General features: G+C 40.2%; 1 protein-coding gene across 1 annotated transcript in view; it reads left to right on the top strand.

Annotated features, from left to right (window-relative positions):
• rsrc1 (arginine/serine-rich coiled-coil 1) overlaps positions 1-5,138 on the top strand; it is a 147,283-nt gene extending 142,145 nt beyond the window's left edge. Inside the window, exons 9-10 of the mRNA XM_084126103.1 lie at positions 2,694-2,804; positions 4,454-5,138. Of these exons, the coding sequence (XP_083982229.1) occupies positions 2,694-2,804; positions 4,454-4,546 (204 nt within the window). The 3' untranslated portion in view covers positions 4,547-5,138. The remainder of the gene's footprint in view (positions 1-2,693; positions 2,805-4,453) is intronic.
• Positions 5,139-21,572: the final 16,434 nt, after the last annotated feature.

Below are 21,572 nucleotides of genomic sequence, written 5' to 3' on the forward strand. Positions count from 1 at the left end.
CTCTCAGCTAGACTCTCACTTAACAGAGCATGGCCTGGATGTTAGAGACAGGAATCTGGTGCTGGATACAGAAAGGACAAATGCTTTCTGCAAGAGTTATGATTATACTGATAGAATCCATGAACAAGGTCAATCCCCTTGGACTAACCTGCAGATAAGTGTTTGCTCAACTTAACTCTGGTTCAAGAATGACTCATTATGGGGTTCAAACCTTCAACCTTTCAGCTGCACCTACTAATTCCAGTTTAAATGGGTCAATCAAATTTAACTTGATCTCTTGAGATAAAATAGCTCATTGAACTCACTTCCTTCTCAGTCCAAAATGAGCATTATTAAAACCTGAAAAAGGTGCAAAAACCTTTTAACGTCTGCTACTTACTGATGTCAGACAGATCTTTAACTCGAACTCGACGTGTAACGTCATGATTGACAGCTGTGATTGACAGGTTCTCTGAGCGAAGTAGTCACTGAAGCACCAACGGACATTTTTTTCGGGATCTTTGGAGGACTGAGGAGATTGTATTTACTTTATTTTAACAAGCCTCTTGTAGTACTGCAATCAATTTTTAAAAAAGTGTGCAGAATCCACTCTCCCTGAGTGCGTTCTGCGAGAGTGAGGGCGGAGCGTTGATTTCGCGGCTTTACTTCCTGCTCACTACTGCGCAGGTCTGGTCCCGAGATCGCTACTGCGCAGACTCAAGTTCCAATATGTCAGCGCCATATCGGGACACTGGCGGCTTCAGTTCTCATCAATGGAAGAGAGCGAAGGGGCGTCGTCCATCTTTTTTTACAGTCTATGGTTCAGACTTACAGTTTCACTGGGGGCGGAGCTAAAGTCTGCAGGCCACCGGCCCTCCAGGACTGCAGCTGATGAGCCCTGCTTTAACGGGTCTAAATTATGACTATTTTTGGCACCGAAAAACAGTGTGCATCAAAAGATTAAGATATGATAGCATTTATTTTTAATTAAAGGTAGGGTAGGCAATTGCAGAGAGGCTAGCAATAGCAAGCTAGCTGTGAAAGCATAATCCCACCCCTTCAAAACTCATGAACGGCCACAAATTACCTCATGTCTCAAAGCACATAACATTACAATAATAATGAACGTAAAGAGCACTGATCTGTTCCACCTGACTGCTGCAGATTAATATCAGTGTTGATAGTGTTGACATAGTAGTTGACATAAATCTGAGTCTGAGGACGTGAACAGCTCCAGGTAGAACGTCACGGGTTGCAGTCTCGTAATTACTGTTAGGTAGGGTTGGGAACCGAAAACCGGTTCTTATCCAGAACCGGTAGTGTTTTTTTTTTTAAAATACCGGAACCGTGCGAAATTCCTAAGGTTTGGTTCCAAAAACAGAGAGAGAGAGAGAGAGAGAGAGAGAGAATGACAAAAACTTCACACTGGAACATTCAAATCTGTTTGCGCTGTCGCTGAGAGAGCACTTGTCAATATGAAACAGCTTTACTTTCACAATCTTTTCAACAACACAGTATCGGTATTTCGGTGTTACAAATATTCAAATGATCACAGAAGTACTGAAATATATAGTACTTTATTTATAGTTCGAGAATAAACACTGATGTCTACGGTAGCAACCAAAACAGAGTAAATCACCTGTTGAAAGTCGCTTCAAATAGCGAAAATTCACTTCAGAATTTACTAAATGTATATGAGCGAGTACATCATGAATGCCTTTTTTCAAACCGTGTTTTTGTCTTATCCTGAATCACTACAGTAAGCTTGTAATAAGCGTTTATACTCGGACTACTTTACACTCACCCGCGTCATAGAAATAAACACAGAGAAGTAGGTCCGGCTACAATGTTCTTCCGCAAGACGTATGCAGTTCTGTTTATTTAACTGCTAGAGCGCTGATTCATCCAGTAATGAAGTGAAGTCTTTATGAATCAATCATTCAAATCGAAATATAATGTTTCACCTGTCTGGATCTTACATGTGTGTTCAAGCATCCTCTACCCCTTCTGAGAGGGTATTCTCCACTGCTGGAGATACAATAAGCTATAGGAGAGGTCCCAAATTATCCTAGAGAATGCAGAAATATTTATTTTCCTTTAGAAAAATTTATTATTTTTGTAAAAATTGCTAAATAATATGTTGAATTTGTTGACATCACCTGTTAAACTCATTTGACAAGTATAAGAAATAAACACAAAAAGGACTGTGCATTTTCACCTTACTACTATTTTTTATTTTTTATTAGTTGTTTTAATAATTTGTATTGAATGGGAACCGGAACCGGAATCGTTTGGCGGAACCGGAATCGGAACCGGAACCGGAAAATGTCTTACGATTCCCAACCCTACTGTTAGGACGTGGTGTGAACACAGCATAAGCTCACTGTTTTAGTTCAGGAGGAACTGGGAAAGGCTGATGCTGTTGGTCTGTGGCTCTCAGTGTCTGTCTAGCCTCATGAAACACGCTGACAGACCGAATGCAATGACTGGATGAACACGTTCAGGTCCTGAGACTTCAAAAGAAGATATATGTACCTGTTTTAATATTTAGACCTTTTATTATTGAGTTTCAACCAGAATAACAGAAAGTGTTTGTAAAAAAAATGTCTACCCCACCCTTAAACAAAAGCAGAATAGGTGTTTTGAATGTTTGGAACGAGCTCTGTGTGCGATTTCTCAGGGTTGTTGTAAAAGACATAACCGTTTATTCACAGGTGACTGAAGCTTCAGAGATCAAGAAAGAGCCCGAGACTATGAAAGAGGAAGTCACCGTTCTGCCCGTCTCCATCACATACAACGACAGCAACAGCCTGGCTCACCCCAACGTAAGAGTGTGTTTCTTGTGTGTGCCTACTTGTCCGTATTAAAAATTGGAACGTTTAAAAAAAAACAAAAACATTTTTTACATCAAATAAGACATTTGTGTCGTAGGCCTTACATCCCAAGTTACAATAAGCCCCCCAAAAGGCCTCCAATCAATAATTCTCTTCTCCCAATACTTATTCCCCTCCACCCTTGTAGAAATTGCCTATTTCAGAAGCTCCACTTCTTGACAACCCACACAGGGCCCTTCTTATGCACCCTCAGTAATATTTGCAGACAGAATTTCCTATGAAAGTGCGCTCCATCTCTCTCACTCGGCAAACTGGGTTATGTGTGACGGATGCAGATGAGCTCGACAGGCTGATCTATTGCAGCAATATGCCCAAGGCGAGAGAGCCCTGATCACCAGTAATGATTCAATCATTTAGCCACCACCACTTACTGTATCTACTGTAATTTCAAACTCGTTATCTGCGCTTCGCTAGGTGCGTTGAGAGTCAGAGGAGGCTCGTTGTCGTGTCGCAGAATCGCCTACGAAGAGATAACCAGGCGACATACACCCTCAGTCTATTAGCGCTGCTCAGCACGTGTTTCCCAGTCACACACAGACCCCGCAATGAGTGCTACGGGCGGACCCTAACCCGATGTAAATCACACGCTTCTAATGCGCACGCAGCGGGATGGAAGTGATCAGTCTTTCCCAAGCATAGATTTGATTTCATGCCTCTCGTGTTTTTTGGATGAAGGAAATGAGTGATGAGTGTTGGAGAAGAATCCGGAACTTCCAAACTTAAGGAACTCATAAGCACAACTAATGCGGGAATCACTCAAATCCTCCCTTTATGCTGACATCCGAATCAACCGCGTGTATTACCCTGTCTGATGTGTTTATGATGCAATACCATTTACACTTCCTCCAAATCTAATCGCAGCTGTGATTGTCCTATATTAAGCCGACCGAGACAATTAGAGAGCAGACTTGGAATCCATTAGAAACCAATAGGAAAGATTTGTTTCAAAAGGATTACTTGCATTTTCGATGTATAACATCAGTAGACCTTGGCCAAATCCAGACATTTCCTCACTTCTGAGGGGAGCAAACACACATGCGGACGGTTGTAGATCCGATCTCGATGACCTTCTCCTGCGTGGATGTGTGAGGACTCCGGGTCATTCGCTTGTACTTCACAGATAGGGATGATAATACACAATTTATTATGCATTTCTAATCCAATATACAGTTATTTTCAGTTCAGAAATAAGAGAACTTCGATATACTTCAATCATCGCTTCAATTACATTTATCCTCCCGACTGATCATAACGACATTGACACACGTTTATATTTCCTGTTGTCCTGCCTCATGAAGACACCACTCTCGAAACGATCCCTGTGATACGATCCCTGTCTAAAAACTATGTATTTCAGAATCAGAATCATCCATTGCACAGCTGTGAAAGAAGATTAAGCAGAAATAATTCTTCATTTCTGAGGAAAAAGTCTGAGAAAAAAGGTTTTCTTCTCTCACCTGTAGGTGGATGATTCAGATGTGTATGTTGTATGATGGACAGAGTAGTAAAGTGCTTTAGAAGTTCATTGCACTTCAATAGTCTAAATGGCTTGAACTGAACTGGCTCTCACTCTCTTGCAGTTGTTCATGGATAAAGAGGAGGCAGAGAGGCTGTGGTTGAACAGACTGGTTTCTCTGCGTCAGGAGAGGCTCATGGGAAGTCCGGTGTCCTGATGACATCCAGCTTCTTCAGACCTCCAAACCAATGCGGATGTGAACACCTCTGGACCTCCAACATCTCTCAGAAAGGAGCAAGTGCACCTCCTGCTGGTTTCTGCGTGAAATATCTTCCCAAATTCTGAATCTTTGCTGGTTTGTTAGTGTTACTTATACTAACTGATAATGATGGTAGTTTTAGTTTTTTTAGTTTTTTACACATGCTTTGTCCTCTAGCTCTTTTTCTATGTTTTAAGCAGACATCCTTCTCATCAACATGAATGTATGTCAAGTGTATTTAGTGTGTGCTAGTTTTTTTTTTTTCCTTTTTCAAAATAAATGATCTTGTTGTAATTCTTGGACAGAACTTGTGTTGTGGTCGTTAAACAGTTCAAAGTGCAGCCAGTTATACATACAACCGGCGTAGCGTCATAGAACGTCTCTGAAAAGGTTCACTCCCACTTTTAGGGGAAAACAAACCGGCGAGCGCCATACACAGTATCGGATTGAGGACGTGTACTAACCCTTACAAACATGTAATTTGTATTTAAACTTTTTTTTTTCACACCCTATTATGTATTTGTATTTAATTAAATTTTTCCACACAGTATTTTGTATTTTTATTTTATTTTAAATACATTTCCATGTATTTATGCCCATCTCTGCCTGCCATCATCATCAATATCTTGCTGTTATGGAAATATCATGAATTACCGATGATGCTATCGAAAGCTAAATCAGGCTAGTTGTATGGCTGGACAGAAAAGTGCACTCAGTAGCTACTCTAAATATAAAGACATAATATTATACATTTAAAGATGTTTACTTCTTAAAACCGAAGTAAAATCATTCACTGGCTACCTGGTGACTCGATGAGGTACGAGTAAATGTCCGGGTAAGACCACTGGGTGGGGTTGTTAGACCAATTTGACGCTGGTAGGGTCATGGTTTTAAGTTGCCCAAATTAAGTTTATAAATGTATCGTTCACGCTCTATGGAAGGCAGGGTGGACATATAATTACTCGACATATTTCATCTAAGTGATTTCTGAAGTTATACACGTCTGCCGGCTGTGTACGGACGTTGTTTTGTGCCGCTATTTTGTATTGAAGTCTATGGGAAGTCTGGTTTGTTTTCCCCTAAAAAGGGGCGGTTACGAAATTTACAGTTAAGTTCCCGGATGTGCCGGTTGTATGTATACAAACTCTTTTTACTACAGAACGGCCACATGAAAACCTTTTGAGGATTCACTGTACACTACAGAGCCTGAGTCTTTTTACTAATGAAATGAATGAAACTTCATACATATCAGAGACTCAAGAAAAGACAGCTAGGACATGAGCTCATGAGGGGTTTCCATTACAAACAGACTTTATTAGGAACCAGTCTACAGGCAGAAGACAAGCAGCTGCAATTTACTCTCGTTTTACTCTATATAGTGATATTGCCATATGTTATGTGAACATTTGTAACAATGCATCTCTTGCTCAGTTGTGTGGGGTTTATACACGCATATTTCTACGGTTTATATCGATGTATCCTCATATCCACGCACCCTCGATCCCTAACGGTGGATGATGAACGAGAAGTGCCCTCAGGTGCTGTGTGTCACGGGGGATTCGGCAAGGATGAGTTTGAGCCGGGTCTAGTTGCAGCGGTAAAACTTTAATTAACAATAACTCAAATGAACAAACACTCAGGAGAGAGAGCAGCACGCAGGAACAGAACAACCACTAAACAAGATGCATACTAATAGACATAAGAACAGACAATGAACTGAACGGAGAGTGTATATACCGTACACAGACTGAATGAGTGAATTAACAAGGGCAGGTGGACACTTGATATGGTACAGTAACTAACAGACACACACTAGGAAACTAGGTCAACTAAGGGAAAGAAGAAATAAACAGGAACTGGGAACACAAAACTAAATCAAAATAGAGCATAAACCTGACTGGATGTCACTTCATTCTGCAACCCTTCATTTTCATCAGTGCCTTTCTAACTCATCATCAGGAGAGATGTCATTCGGAATAAAACTACAACATATAAACACAGACGTCCTCTTTCTGCTAATTAGAAGTCTAAAGCAATTCTACTTTGCATTGTCTTCACCAGTTTCTTCCAGCTCCTCAAGCACAGAAGTTAAAGATGACATATGATGAGCTGCTCAAATTTGCCCCTTTTTGGGTGTGAGCAACAACGCGCCGTTTAAGTGTGTGTCCCTTTAAACACGGAAAAAGTCTGATTTTCACCCCTTTAAAGCCTTATTTGTGTAATTGATTAATCTTTGATCGTTGTAGTAAATATAATTGATCCACTCTGTATTCTTAATGGGAGTCATAGGATTTGATTCAATTTCATTTCTAGATTTGCACAGCCTCAGCTTCATCTTACAGACAGACCTTTCTAACCCCAACTAAGTGAGTGCTAAATAATTAAGGTTGGTCAGACGAGGGCCAGCAGAAGTCCCCTGGACATTCATTGGGTTGAGGACATAATTAAATATGTAAAATTATATATATATATATATATATATATATATATATATATATATATTGACATCAAACAGTTTTTTTCTTTTAAGATTTGATTATTATATCTAAAAAAAATTAGCAATTGTTTCTAGTTGAAGAATTTCCTAGTCCTGTGCTCTGTTGTTAATTTTAACCTGTAATATTAATCCTAGAGAGAGTTACCAATATAGTTTAAAACCTGTTTCCCATGAACATACTCTGCACTTTTTGTAGAATGACTAACTAGGAACTAACCGTGAACCTTATCTTAACCCACCTTACGCTGCGCTCTATGGCTCTCTGTCATTTAATGTTGATCAAACAACAAAAGAAAACGAGAGAATCATTCACTTCTCTTCACTGAATAACATTAGTGACTTTAATAAGAATCAATGTAAATTTAATTCATACAGTAAAGACTATGCAATGTTTTATTTCATTTTATTTAATTTTTACATTTGATTATTCAAATTCTGTATAGTAGGCAATTATTAGTAGTATTACAATTTATTTTGCTTAAACTAAACCAAGTGTTGGCCCACATCTGCTCTGTCGTTAGCCCCACACACTGAACAAAAAATAATGTATGGATAATCAAGCAAGCTGCTTCAGTCTTCATCTTGAAATATTACAAACAATATAGCATTTATTCTGATGTTGACTTTATAAAAAGAACTAAGATTTTAAAACCAAAATAGCAACTTTTTTGCTTCCTAAAAATATATGAACTATCAATCAGAGGGCAGAAGTCGTGTAGTGGATTGTGTACAATTTTTTTTATTTTTTTTTATTAGTTTCTAATGTGTTAATTATTAATGAATGGTTTAGTTATTCTTGATTCATACATTACCTCAAGATTATCTGTCCATTAGTTAAACGTGAATTCATGTAAATTAGTGCATCCGTATTGTAAAGTGTTACCAAAAACAATCCTGACCGCATTTCAAGCACCAGTTTGGATGTGGTAAAGCAGGTTTCTGAAACGTGAGGAACCACGCTAACTGACACGCTAAAATGTTATAACAATGTTTCTGCAACGTTGAAATTTATGTGAAAACCATCACAAAACTAAATTACGGTGTAAACTTGTGGGAACAGCGTAAATAAAACAACAAAACAATAAACAGTAACAGCATAATCAGAAAATTAAAATGTAAAATCAAAATCGATTTCCTTGATGTTTACACTTACTGTATAAGAGGTACTCTAGAAAAAAGGTTTCATACTAAAACTAAATTTTGATTACACAGTTTTCCTTCACACACCCTTAATATTTTTATATTTTAGCGCTTTGCGTTTGAGAGAGGTACATTACAAATAAAATGTATTATTATTTTTAAAGGTGCTCTAAGCGATGTCATTTTTTGTCACACACAGCAAACATCTCCTCACTATCCGCTAGCTGCGGGATGAGGAGGGAGGGTCGAGCTAGCCTCCGTTTTGTTTGACAATACTTCGAACGTCAACAAGAAGTGACGTCACCCAACACCGCTTAGAGCACCTTTAATATGCAAATCAAGGATGTGTGCTCTTATCAACACATGTCTGTCCAGCATGGCTGAAATTTATTTTTAACAACATGCCTGAGTGATTGAACGAAAATGTTTTCATAAAGTCCATCCCGTAGCCACTGCCTGCCAATCTAAATTACCAGACTTCCTTTCCACCCTTGAGCCAACCCTGAAATTTCTTACTCTCCGGTCCCGTCCACTTTACTGGACTTACTGGTTCCATCCATTTCCCTGGTCCTTCCTCCTCCACTGGTTCCGTCCAGTTGCTTGACACAGCCTCCTTCCCTTGTTTCATCTGATTTCTTTGCTTCTCCTCAAAACTGTGCAAATCACCGAGTGGTTTGTGGTGTTTGTTGATATTCCAAAACAAGTAGCGTAGCGAAATGCAGTTTCTGTCGTTTCAGTTTATTTGGCATTTTGTAAAATCCCATTGAATTCTGCTGGAGGACTCATTGCTCGTTGATATTACTGCGCTAACGCTTCAGACTCAAATATCGAGCGGAAGTTTATACGCGGTTGTGAGGTATCTGAAAAAATAGTTCCACTATAGCAAATAACACGGATTGAAATCATACATTGCGCCGATATATTTTTTTTTAATCATCAACGAACACCACTAACCACTCGGTGAGTTGCACAGTGAGTTTTGAAAACGAAACGTTAAGGGTTGTTTTAAGGACATGTTTGTGCATGCCCGTAGCCAGCCACTCTGAAGCGGTCAAAGGCGATTCTGAACGAGTCAAAAAGTAAAGACGGGACCCATCGTCAAAATGTCCACCACTCTAGTTCATCCAAAACAAACCAGAAAAGAGACTCAAAGTGCTAAATACCAGAATTATCCTTTAAGATATGGTAACGTGGGATCGCGTTAACAAAACGTACTATGAGAAAATCGAGGACACGGATATGGAGAAAAAAGTTATGAGAAGTGTAGTATCCTGAGTACTCATACAAGGAAGACGGACAGCGAGGTAGCGTTTATCAGATAGCTTTACTTCACACTGGCATGAGCAAACACAGAGCATAACAGGCTGACAGACTCTTCTTCAGCTAGCTCTACACATCCCGTTTTAACTGCTGAACTGCTATTGCCACCTAGGGGACAATTCTAATATGACAGAGAAAACCTTCCCCATATACCACATTATTCCCCCCTTAAGCTCTTACAACATACAATTCTTGTGAAAAACATACATCTTTTTTTTTTTTTGTGTGTGTTTTTTTTTTTTTTTCACTCATAGTCCTTTAAATAACGGGGCTTTGATACAGGTCTCGACGACCTTCGTACTACAGCAGTCGAAGATTGTGACTGCATTTGAGTACCTGGAGGTTGAATGTCTAGCACTGATGGTTTGGCCTGTTCTAAAACAGGCCTTGCCACACCCTCAGTGTCTGCTTCTGGAACCAAACAGCTTTCCTCCAGAATGGAACTCTCTGGCGCTGCAAAAGCTGCAGCTGCCGATTCAGACAACGGCTGGTTCCATGGTTCCATAGGTTCCATGATCTCTGGTTCCCCCAAGTCCTTGTCTTCCGAACTTGCTAATATCTGGTCGACGTGCCTGCGCACAATGTTACCATCTCCTAGCATGACCTTGTAGGAGACAGGACCTGTGATCTTGGCAATGAACCCAGAGATCCACTTAGGTCCATCACGGCGTCTCCCTCCTGGAAACTCCTCCCTGAACCTTGCTTGTCATGATGTTTCTTTTGAACGCACTGTTTCCGTTCCACCTTCCTTCTGCTGTCCGGATGAATTAGGTCTAAGGTCGATCTCAACTTCCTGCCTTGTAACATTTCAGCAGGCGACAGCCCAGTGGTGGACTGTGGTGTAATGCGGTAACTAAACAGCACTCTTGACACTTTAGTGATCAGGCTCCCGGCACCCGCCTTCTTCATCATTGACTTGTATGTCTGGACTGCGCGCTCAGCACAACCATTGGAGGAAGCATGATAAGGAGCAGAAGTAATGTGTTCGATTCCATTTTTCTGCATGAACTCTCTGAATTCGGCACTCACAAAACATGAGCTGTTATCGGACACAATTGTTTCTGGAATTCCTTGATTGCTAAAACTCTTCCTGAGACACTCAATCATAATGGCTGAAGTTGAGGTTGTTACAGGGTAAACATCCATCCATTTGGAATGAGCGTCCATCAGGATCAAAAACAGGTGTCCCATGAATGGTCCCGCATAGTCAATGTGTAACCTTTGCCATGGTTTGCTCGGCCACTCCCAGGGATGAAGTGGTGCTGGAGCTGGCGAATTACGGTGTTCTTGGCATACGACACATCTTTTAACTACAGCTTCGATGTCGGCATCTAACTTTGGCCACCAGAAATAGCTTTGCGCTAATGCCTTCATTCTAGTGATGCCGATGTGACCGTGATGGAGTTGCTGTATCAAGTCATCCCGCCCTGGTGGCGGCACCACTATGCGTGAGCCCCACAGTACACACCCATCTTGCACACTTAACTCTGTTTGCCTAACAGCATATGGTTGGAAAGCTGGGTCCCGGTCTTGAGGCGGCCAACCATGTTGGACGAACTGCGCCACTCTGGACAACACAGGATCTCGGCTGGTCCATCTGTTCATTGCAGCTGCCGAGACGAGGGTCACATTCTCCATCATCAGCACTCGTTCCTCCTGTCCTCTCTTGACAGCCTGTTGAGGTAGAGGGAGTCGACTCAACGCATCAGCATTGCTATGATGTTTCCCCGGCTTGTACACCATCTCGTACTCATACGCTCTCAAGGTTACTGCCCACCTCTGTATACGAGGGGAAGCCATTTGAGGCACAGCCTTCATCTCATTGAAGAGAGACAGTAACGGTTTATGATCAGTGCAAATGACAAACCTTCTTCCATATAAATATTTATGAAAACGCTGAATGCCAAATATCACCGCCAGACCTTCTTTGTCCAGTTGGGAGTAATTCGCTTCAGCTGACGTTAGTGTCCTCGACATGAAACTGATCGGTCTCTCCTGGCCATTTGGCATGCGATGCGACAACACCACCCCCACTCCATAAGGAGAAGCATCGCAGGACAGGATCAGATCTTTTTGGCTGTCATAATGCACTAACACATCCAATGACTGCATGAGAAGACCGCTTAGACTCCTCAAAAGCTCTCTCTTGCTCTGCCTCCCATTTCCAGGTGGTTTCCTTCCTTAACAGTTCATGTAAAGGTGCCAACAAAGTTGACAGGTGTGGCAGGAACCTGTTGTAATAGTTCAGCAGACCCAGGTACGCTCTCAGTTCTGTGACATTGGTCGGTGCTGGTGCTTCTTGTATGGCCCGGACCTTATCTGGCAAAGGATGAAGTCCAGAAGCATCCACCTTATAACCCAGGAACTCTGCTTCCTGCTCCAGGAACACACATTTGTTACGCTTTAGGCGAAGACCAGCTTCCTGCAGCCGCGTTAACACCTGGTTCAGCGTTGTAAGTTGACCTTGGTCACTCTGGCCCGTCAGCAAAATGTCGTCCAAATAGACAGCCACGTTCGGAATGCCGCCCACCAGACTCTCCATCAATCGTTGGAATATGGCTGGACTGGAGGAAACCCCAAATGGCAGACGATTCACCTGGAACAGACCCTGGTGCGTATTAATAGTGATATATGGCTTGGATGTCTCATCAAGTATTACTTGCTGATACGCATGGCTCAGGTCCAATTTACTGAACTTTTCACCGCTTGACATCTTCTCAAACAAGTCCTCCAATTTCGGTATTGGATAATACTGCTCGAGCTTCGACACCTGGTTGACAGTGAGTTTGTAGTCTCCACAAATGCGCACAGAATTATCAGCTTTTAACACCGGCACAATCGGTGCTGCCCACTCTGAGAATTTCACTGGCTCAATAATTCCCTGGTTCATGAGTCTCTCTAACTCCATTTCCACCTTCTTCCTCATCGCATAGGGCACTGGCCTGGGTTTATAAAACTTGGGAGCCATGCCTTCTTTAACGTAAATTTTCGCTGGTGGGCCTCTCCAGGTGCCCAGTTCCTCCTTGAAAACCTCTTCATGCTGCCTTAGCACATACTGCAATGTCAATTCTGGCTGCTCCATCTTATTGATACGAACACAGTTCATTCCCAGCTCCTTTATCCATGCCCGGCCTAACAGATTTGGTCTTGGCCCCGCTACAACCACTACTGGTAGCTGTTTGACTTGGCCTTTGTACTTTCCTATAACATCTGCCGCTACTAGTGTTGGTACTTTTTCGCCCGTGTAGGTTTTCAAAGTCATTGAGCAGTCCTGCAACTCTCGTGCACCCCCTGCGGTCCATAACTTGGCATATTCAGCCTTTGACAAAATCGTCACACTACAACCAGTATCCACTTCGAATTCCACAATGTTCTTATTTATGTTAAGCTGTGCAGTAATGGGGTCTACTTTCGTTAACTTTGGCTCTGTTAGATTGTACATCGTAAATACATCTTCATCACTAGTGACATTCTCCGGAAATTCCCTTATGTGATGCGCCCACTGCTTTTTATCATTTCTGAAACTTCCTACAGACTGCTTGTTTTTCCCTCCCCCCTTAAAACTCTGGTCTGCAAAAGGCGAGGACTTGCACACTCTCTTCAAATGTCCCTTTTTACCACAGCCATGGCACTTTTCATTGACAAAACGACAGTCTCTTGCCATATGTTCACCCCCACACCTGTAACAGGTCAATGGTGTTGCCTTCCCTGGCCCTCTCTGGTTTGACTCCACATTATCCCATCCTCGTCGCCAAATGTAGTATCCTGAGTACTCATACAAGGAAGACGGACAGTGAGGTAGCGTTTATCAGATAGCTTTACTTCACACTGGCATGAGCAAACACAGAGCATAACAGGCTGACAGACTCTTCTTCAGCTAGCTCTACACATCCCGTTTTAACTGCTGAACTGCTATTGCCACCTAGGGGACAATTCTAATATGACAGAGAAAACCTTCCCCATATACCACAAGAAGTAACGCTTGACGCAATGCTAGCTAACCAACAGCAAGCAAAGTCAAGGGCAATATTTCTAGACGTTAACCATAGTAAATCCATGGGCATGCACCATTTGAAAATAACACAGTTTTTCACTCACTTTCGTTTAAATGCTTCTCGGTGGCATCAGTGAATGAGCCGGGACTACCGACACATTACTGAGAGAGAGAGGCTCTCCGAGTCAGAGCGGTACCGGTGTGTTCTGAGGGAGCACAAGCCCTAATCTAACATTAACAACAACATTGCAAAAGCGGTGGCGTAGGATATACTTTAATATTACTGCACAAGATAGGCGATAGTAGCCAAGTCAGGAATTTAATATTAAAATGCATGACGTGCAAACGAACATGATTATAGTCGAACATCTTTTTCTATGTAGCTACAGCCATCCATAATTTGAGCTAGCACTAGGTCTTTTACAGGTAAATATGTAGTTGATATGTAGGTTACACACACACACACACACACACACACACACACACACATTACCTACCCAATTGAAATAGGCCTAGTTGAAATGTTTAATAAATTACATGACTAGTAGATTATATAACATTATAAACCAAAAATATCCTCAGTTCCAGTGATCTCACCAGTTGCCAGTAAGACGGGAAGGTGCGGCGCCGAACTCTGGTCTCAGGGAGAAATTTGTTGCATTGGCAGAAACCATAGACAGTAAAAGATTTGCAGCAAGAAGAAACACTAGTGGTTCACACTTGTGCACATACTGCTGTTTTGGCGCGCAGTGTTCTGATTTGCTTATTTCCCATTTACTTGTTTGGTGGAGGCAATCCAGAATTACTGTTGGTGAAATTATAATCAGACCCTCTTATTAAATGTATGCTTAATCTCTCATTTTAAATTCTTAAATGTAATCAAATTCATTTACAATAATAAGACACCAGAGGACTGTTACCAATCAAATGAAATAATTTAGACCGAAAAATGACCCGCATTAAATAATGTTATGAGATTTATTTATTTATATATATATATATATATATATATATATATATATATATATATATATATATATATACAATAATACTATATTATGGAAATATCATTGTGCTAGGAATTTGTGTTCTTCATGAGCCTATAGTTTTCAGTCTATTTAATTACCAAAAAAACACATATCTCTGTGGTAAGTAGTATGGGGTGTAAGAAAATATCAATACATGTGAATATCACAATATTATTTTTGGCAATATTGCATTGATTCTCAAAATCACTGTAACTCCAAAATTTGTGGCAATTGCTTCATGTCGATTTAAACCGTGACCACTAGATGGCAGTGTTGTTATCTCTAAACTTGCAGGGAGAAGTGCAAGAGTGCTCCATTAATGTTTGCATTAGCAAACCAAGCTCACTAGTCTCCAAGTTACCACCACCAATGGAAGACGAAATAATCGTACCAGCTCCTGTTGCAGAGTGCAGAGTTGAAGTGTGGACTCATTTTGGCTTCCACTATAAAGAAAGCACTAAAGAGATCAACAAGAGTCGTGCTGTTTGCAAAATAAGCCATGCGAAAACCTTTACAAAACCCTTACAAGTTTTGAGCTTGTCCACTTTAGTCTACTTTCGACCACTTCCACAGGCAGTCAAAAACACATTCGACTGGATTGCTTTCATAGTGTAAACACTCATGTGGTCGAATGTGTTCGAACAGCCACAAAAGATTGTCTACTCTCCGCCTACTGACCTGATGCGTAAACATTATGAGTTTGTACAAGTTCTGCAATTGAGTCTTCCAGTCATGTGTTGCACTTACAATAGAGAACGGTTTACTGATGAAATGAGATGTAAATACTGACCGCATTACAGAGGATCAGATTTTTCTTTTGATTTTTATTTCAAATAGCATTCTTAGCCAGCTATTAAGAAACTAGTAGCCGGGCAACTGACAAGTGACCAGTCCTGAGTGGCGACGTCCCTACACGCGTTCTACCAGCATGGTTCAGTACGGTTAGCCAATAGAGAACGGTTTTTAATTGTGCCGTGCCAGGCTCAAGTGGAAATATAACTGGAACTGTTCATCTCAACGGTGGAAAAAAGGCTCTGGAGTTAAGATGCAGGGTCTGGGTGGAGTGGGAGCCCATGCAGGTGGCCAGGCTTCTCACTATAGAGAAATGTGTGGTGGCAGAAGGGAATTTCATAGATATGGACTGGGCTTGTGAGAGGGTCCTTCCCATCCAGGTTCTTACAGTACGGATCCACTTTTGCGACGCGACTGAAGCGTGGTGTCGCGACGCCTCCCCTCATTTGTACGTTGATGGGCGTTCCTCATGTTTACCGCTATGGGTGTGGTTTTGAGCCAGTGAGGAATGTTGTGTTTTTAAAACATTTGCTCGAAACCAACCTATTTCGTTGAGCAGTCATGAATCAAAAACAGAGAAGGATCATTGTAGCTGCTCTGCTCTACCTCCGGAGGAAGACGCCACGTCGTTGCCACTGGGTTCATCCTATCCGGAGTGAAGTTGCCCGGCGAGAGACTTCCCCCAGTCTCCATGTGCTCTACTTCTATTGGATAGTCGCGTCGCGTTCAACGGATTCATTTTTCAAATGCAGCGCCGCCTTCCCGGGATGCTTTGCGGCCGTGTTAAAGTCGCTTGACGTCACCCATAGGAATAAAGTGGAGTGCGGCACAACAGAAGTGTCGCACGGACAAGTGGATCCGTAGTGTAACTCTTCCGGTCACAGTTCACTTCCCTCAACAGCCGTCGGTTCCCCCACATCGCTGGTACTGTGAGTGTAAACACCTTAGGCAACCACAGGGAGGAGCTAACATACTACACCTCTAATTAACCTGTTGCCCCATGATGCTGGGCCATCCCTGGCTGTCGCTCCATAACCCACACGTTAACTTTAAATGCCTCAGTTCAATGTTGTATAACTTCAATCTATTAAATACATGTACTATAGATTCAGATAAAGATACACACATGCAAATACACACCAAAATAACATTTTAAAAAGGAGGTTTGTGATGGTTTTTCTTCTACCCTTTATTCAAAACAATGTGTAATTAGCATGAAGACATTAAAAAATGTCTAATAATCTAATTAATTACATGATGTGTCGTGAAGTTGGCTGAGAAATGACCCCCCAAAATAGATGTTCTTCTGTTGAATAGCAAATTACCAGTTGTATATTATAAAGAACAAGAATAATTATTTAAAATTATTTTTATTTTTTTATTATGTTGGTAGAATGAGAGTATTTTTATTTTAAAAAAATTATTTCTACAAATAAAATACATATCGCATGGGAAAATTACTTTTGTAAGGTAATGTAAAAAAACAAACAGTGTTCCAATGGATGTTTTCTGAGGCTCTTTTTTTAATGTTTTTTGTTGTTGTCTGTAACCACTTTGAGAAGCAAGATGGCGCCAAATAGCTAACTTAGGCTCATAAGCAAATATGGCAGACATGATAAAATGGAAGTATGTTAAGTTGAATCCAGCCAGAAAGCACAGCTTGATACAAGATACATGACCTCATGAGTTTCCAGAATGAGAAATAAATAGTGTTGCCTGGATGAGAATCAGAACCATCAGGTAGGGTGAATTCAGGTAAAGTTGGACACTTTTTGTTAAACGTTTAACTTAGATACACATAAGTTATTTTGTTTCTTTTCTTTATTACCTTTGTTAACTTTAAGGTTCAGTTGTTTAAATTCAGTCATAAAATTGGTTATTTGGCGGGTATATACCAATAAACATTCTGAGGTCATGCACTCCAGACAAATGATTGTTTCAGGTAAAGTGGGCCATTGCTGATTTATTAGAAATTAGAAATTAGAAAAGCTCCTTGTTTAACACATCTACAGCATATTAATAATGTGACTATAAAACATATGCAACAACAAATAGGCTAACAACAAAACTGAACAAGTGGAACAACTGAACTTTAATCGTAGAGTTTATTTTCATTTAGTCAAAACACTTTTGTGGTACAATTTTATCATTTAAAGGAAAAGTGCAGTAGGTAGATTTCTGAGAAACACTTGATATTTGAAATCAACCCAAAAAACACACCCCTCCCTTCATTGTTCCACCCCCGAAATGCAATGCACTTGCATGCACAATGCAAGAGTGGATGTCTCTTTGTCATAGCTAAAGTAAATTAAAAAATGCTTTGCGAAAAACAAAGCGAAGATGAACTAACGACAAGGAAGAACAAAAAATGAACATACAGTACACAAGAGTATATACAAGCAAGACTTCATTGTTTGTCGTCAGCAGCACACCAACTCCAGACAAACAATGATACTCAAAACTGTCCTTTTACTTCTTCAACAGCGTTTCTCAGAAATCGCTTCCTGCACGTTTAACCCTGTAAGACCCAAATATGGAAAAAAATGAGCCTCTGATGTAGAAATGAAAGAGTTTTCAGATTTTTTACGTTTTAGTAAGTTTTTAGGAAAATGTTGTAAATTTGCAACGTTGGCCATTGTTGGGAGCAGAACTTCTGTGTTTGTACTCACTTTGTCTGAACAGAACATTTAAGCATTCATTTGCAGGGTTGATTGCTTACTTAGCCCCATAACAGTATATATCATGAGTAATAACCACACAACAATCATAGTTTTATGAATAAGCATTTATTAATAAAAAATATTGGAAAAAAATATTTACAAAACTTTTCGTAAAAAAAAAAAAAAACTGTGGTTTGAAGGCAGTCTGTGTTCACTTGCAGTGATAGTCCCTAAAACAGTTATTTTCATCTGTTAAGCACAGGCGAACATTGCACTTGCTACACAGTGTGTTTGTGTATCCATCATAAAAGACCTTTCTGCGCTGGTGGCATTCTGAAATGGAAAAAGTAAAAAATAATGAAGTTAAATATGTGAATAATACATATGGGTCTTACATTGTAGTAGATAAACTGAAAGAATAGACAGGGTGGTAGACCATGTGGGTAGAAATCTAAGTATTCCCGTTAGCATGCCCATAAGTATTATAATTTCAATGAATTGATAATCAACATTTCACTACATTCAAACAATACTGTCTATTGCAGCCTATTATGCTCTCTACTTATCATACTAAAGGAACACATGCATCCCCCCAGAGCACTTACAGGTTCACATTGAAGACCATTCGCACCTGTCCCTGGACAATGCAACAGGCATCCCAAGAATTCCAGAACATTCAGAATCTGTTTTTCTATCTCCTAATGCTACTAACTGCTGCTTGGGCAACACTGAGAAAAAATGGCTCAGGATCATTTAGAAGTTAAAAAACAAACAAAAAACTACAAAGATACAGGGAGTTTCAAATACTGCTATAGATGCTGAAGTTTCAAATATCCCATACAATTTATTCATGTATTTAATAATGGTCTAAGCTAAACTAAGTAAAACAATTAACAGAAAAACACATTTAGAGCTTAGTTACAATGAATCACTACATTTCTACTACATTTTTTTTTTTCAATTTGTGATCATTTGAAAAGTGCAGTGTCCTTATTATATACTGGCTATTTTGACTACCACTCTGACCCAACGTTGTAGAATTACAACATAGACATAACAAGCTCTAAATCAAATTTGATGAAAGTTTTCCAAAATAACTAAATATGTACATGTTCTAGACATTGTAATAAACACCCAAAAAAATATTTAAGCAATTTTACTTACTTTAATCCTGACAAATCCAGTCATGCAAAAAAAGGAGATGAGCTCAGCGGGAAGTTTGCAGGTAGAGTGAGTTCATAGCCAGATGACCGGACCTATAAACACTTCTTCTATCCAAAAGCATTGTGAGGACAAACAATAGGACTATAATAGACCCATTAACTATGTAAATGTGGTTTTGAGAGAAAAAAACATTTGCAGGCATTTTTTCTGAATTGTTAAAAGTGATGTTGTAAATTTGCAACCGTGGGTCTTACAGGGTTAATTGAAGACCATGGGCCCTATTTTAACGATCTAAGTGCATGGTCTAAAGTGCATGGTCTAAGTGCACTTAGGGTGTGTCCGAATCCACTTTGGCTAGTTTAACGACAGGAAAAATGGTGCGCCCGACGTATGGTCTAAAAGTGTCATCCCTATTCTCTTAATGAGTAATGGGTGTATTTTGGGCGTAACGTGCATTAAACCAATCAGAGTCTCATCTCCCATTCCCTTTAAAAGCCAGTTGCGCTCACACCATGGCGAATTCACTATTTACATGGCAGAATTTGCAAGCGGAAAGACTGAATGTTCTCCAGAGAGGAAATAGATCTGCTCTACAGACCATCTACGGGACAAGCCGAATTCATTTCACCATATCTTTATGTACACAATAATAATCTTTTACATTGTAATCATTTTATTTTATTTTATTTAGCTCAGTAAAATCAAGTAATGGCCCACTTTAGCTGAATTCACCCCATTCCATTTTACATTTCGGTCTTAATTCTCACAGAAATTTAATTGTGCTATATACAACTGAAATGTTATTGTACTATACTATTGTTATTGTAAAACATACATCAGAAAAACTACAATACACACCATCTACCTTATCATACTTGTATATGGTACTTCTGTGTCCTTTTTTTTAGATTGAAAGTAAGGATTAGCTTGAAAGTAAGGACATTATAGGACATTTCACTCACTTAGCAAGAAAAACACACAAAAAAACATGCATTGATAGGCCCTTTCCCAAATGGCTCACATGTACACTTGTGGACATACAAGACCGGCGTAGGGGGGCCCATTTGACATTTTAGTTTTCAGAAGGGTGCACGCAAATACCCCCCTCTTTGCAGTAGGGGTGCGCAATATATCGTTTTAGTCTCGATATCGCGATGTGCGCATCCACAATTGTCACATCACAGGATTTGCGATGTCAAGTACTGGGGATCGAATATGTAGGGAATGAGAGCAGGTCAGATGGAGATGATTCGTCCAAACTGACCAAGAAGCAGAATTCCATAAAGAGTCCACGGGCCCTATCTTGCACCCAGCACAATTGACTTTGTACACCGACGCATGTATCATTCCTATTTTGCACCCGACGCACAGTGGACTTTTCCCTAGACAGAAGCACGTCAACAAAAAAATATCTCAGATGGTGTGTGACTCCATGTCCTATATTACAAAGCAAAATGGCCTGGGTCTGTGCAGAGAGTCACATTTTTGCACATTATTTGAACGTGGCAAGGGAAAATTTTTAATATCAAGCTCACTGTATTACATAAATTTATTCTGAGCCTAACAAAACTGCATTTTTCCATCATACAGGTGCTTACGACGGGATCCTGCTTGGTGACAGGGGCTATGCCTGCAGGAAGTATTTCATGACGCCATTCCCTGACCCAAACCCTGGACCACAAACCTGTTTCAATGCAGCTCTAGCCAGGACAAGGGCACACACTGAAATGACCTTTGGGCAACTAAAGGGAAGATTTCAGAGTCTGAAAAGTCTGAGGGTTGCACCTGACAGGGCCTGTGAGATTATTGTTGCATGTGCCATATTACACAACATTGCCACCATCAGAAAGGAGAGGACCCCTGTGGTGGAGGTGCAGCCTGATGATGACCTCCAGCCAGTGCACTTGAACCTAGTGGCAGAGCTGCACGGACAGACTTGTGGAACACCAAATTTTTTTTTTTTTATTTTTTTTTTTAACAACAACAAAAATCTTCATTAAATGAATTATAAAAGACAAGACAATATGCTTAGTTCCTTGAGTTTTATTTCAATTATTCTTTGTCAAGAAAAGCCAGTGATAGTCATATTTTGCCTGCAATAAGATATATTGTTATGCAAGGTCAGCAATAGTACTCTGTGTGAAAGTGTATTAGCACTTACTCTGAAGTTCCTTTTGAAGCAACTCAATCTCTAGTGCCAGTTTTTCTTCTTTAAGGTGTAAAGGTCTATTCTCCCCTTAAATTTTTTTTCTTCTTTTTTTTTTTCAGGTCAAAATACTCAATTTTTTGTTGTAGACTCCGTTTATATAGTGTACGGATATCACCCTCTGCCATTTTTGGATAAAAAGAATTAAAAAAAGAAAAGAACTGTCAATACAAGCCTCATGCA

The sequence above is a fragment of the Abramis brama genome, assembly GCF_963993115.1.
Source record: "Abramis brama genome assembly, chromosome: 10".
Taxonomy (NCBI): Eukaryota; Metazoa; Chordata; class Actinopteri; order Cypriniformes; family Leuciscidae; genus Abramis; species Abramis brama.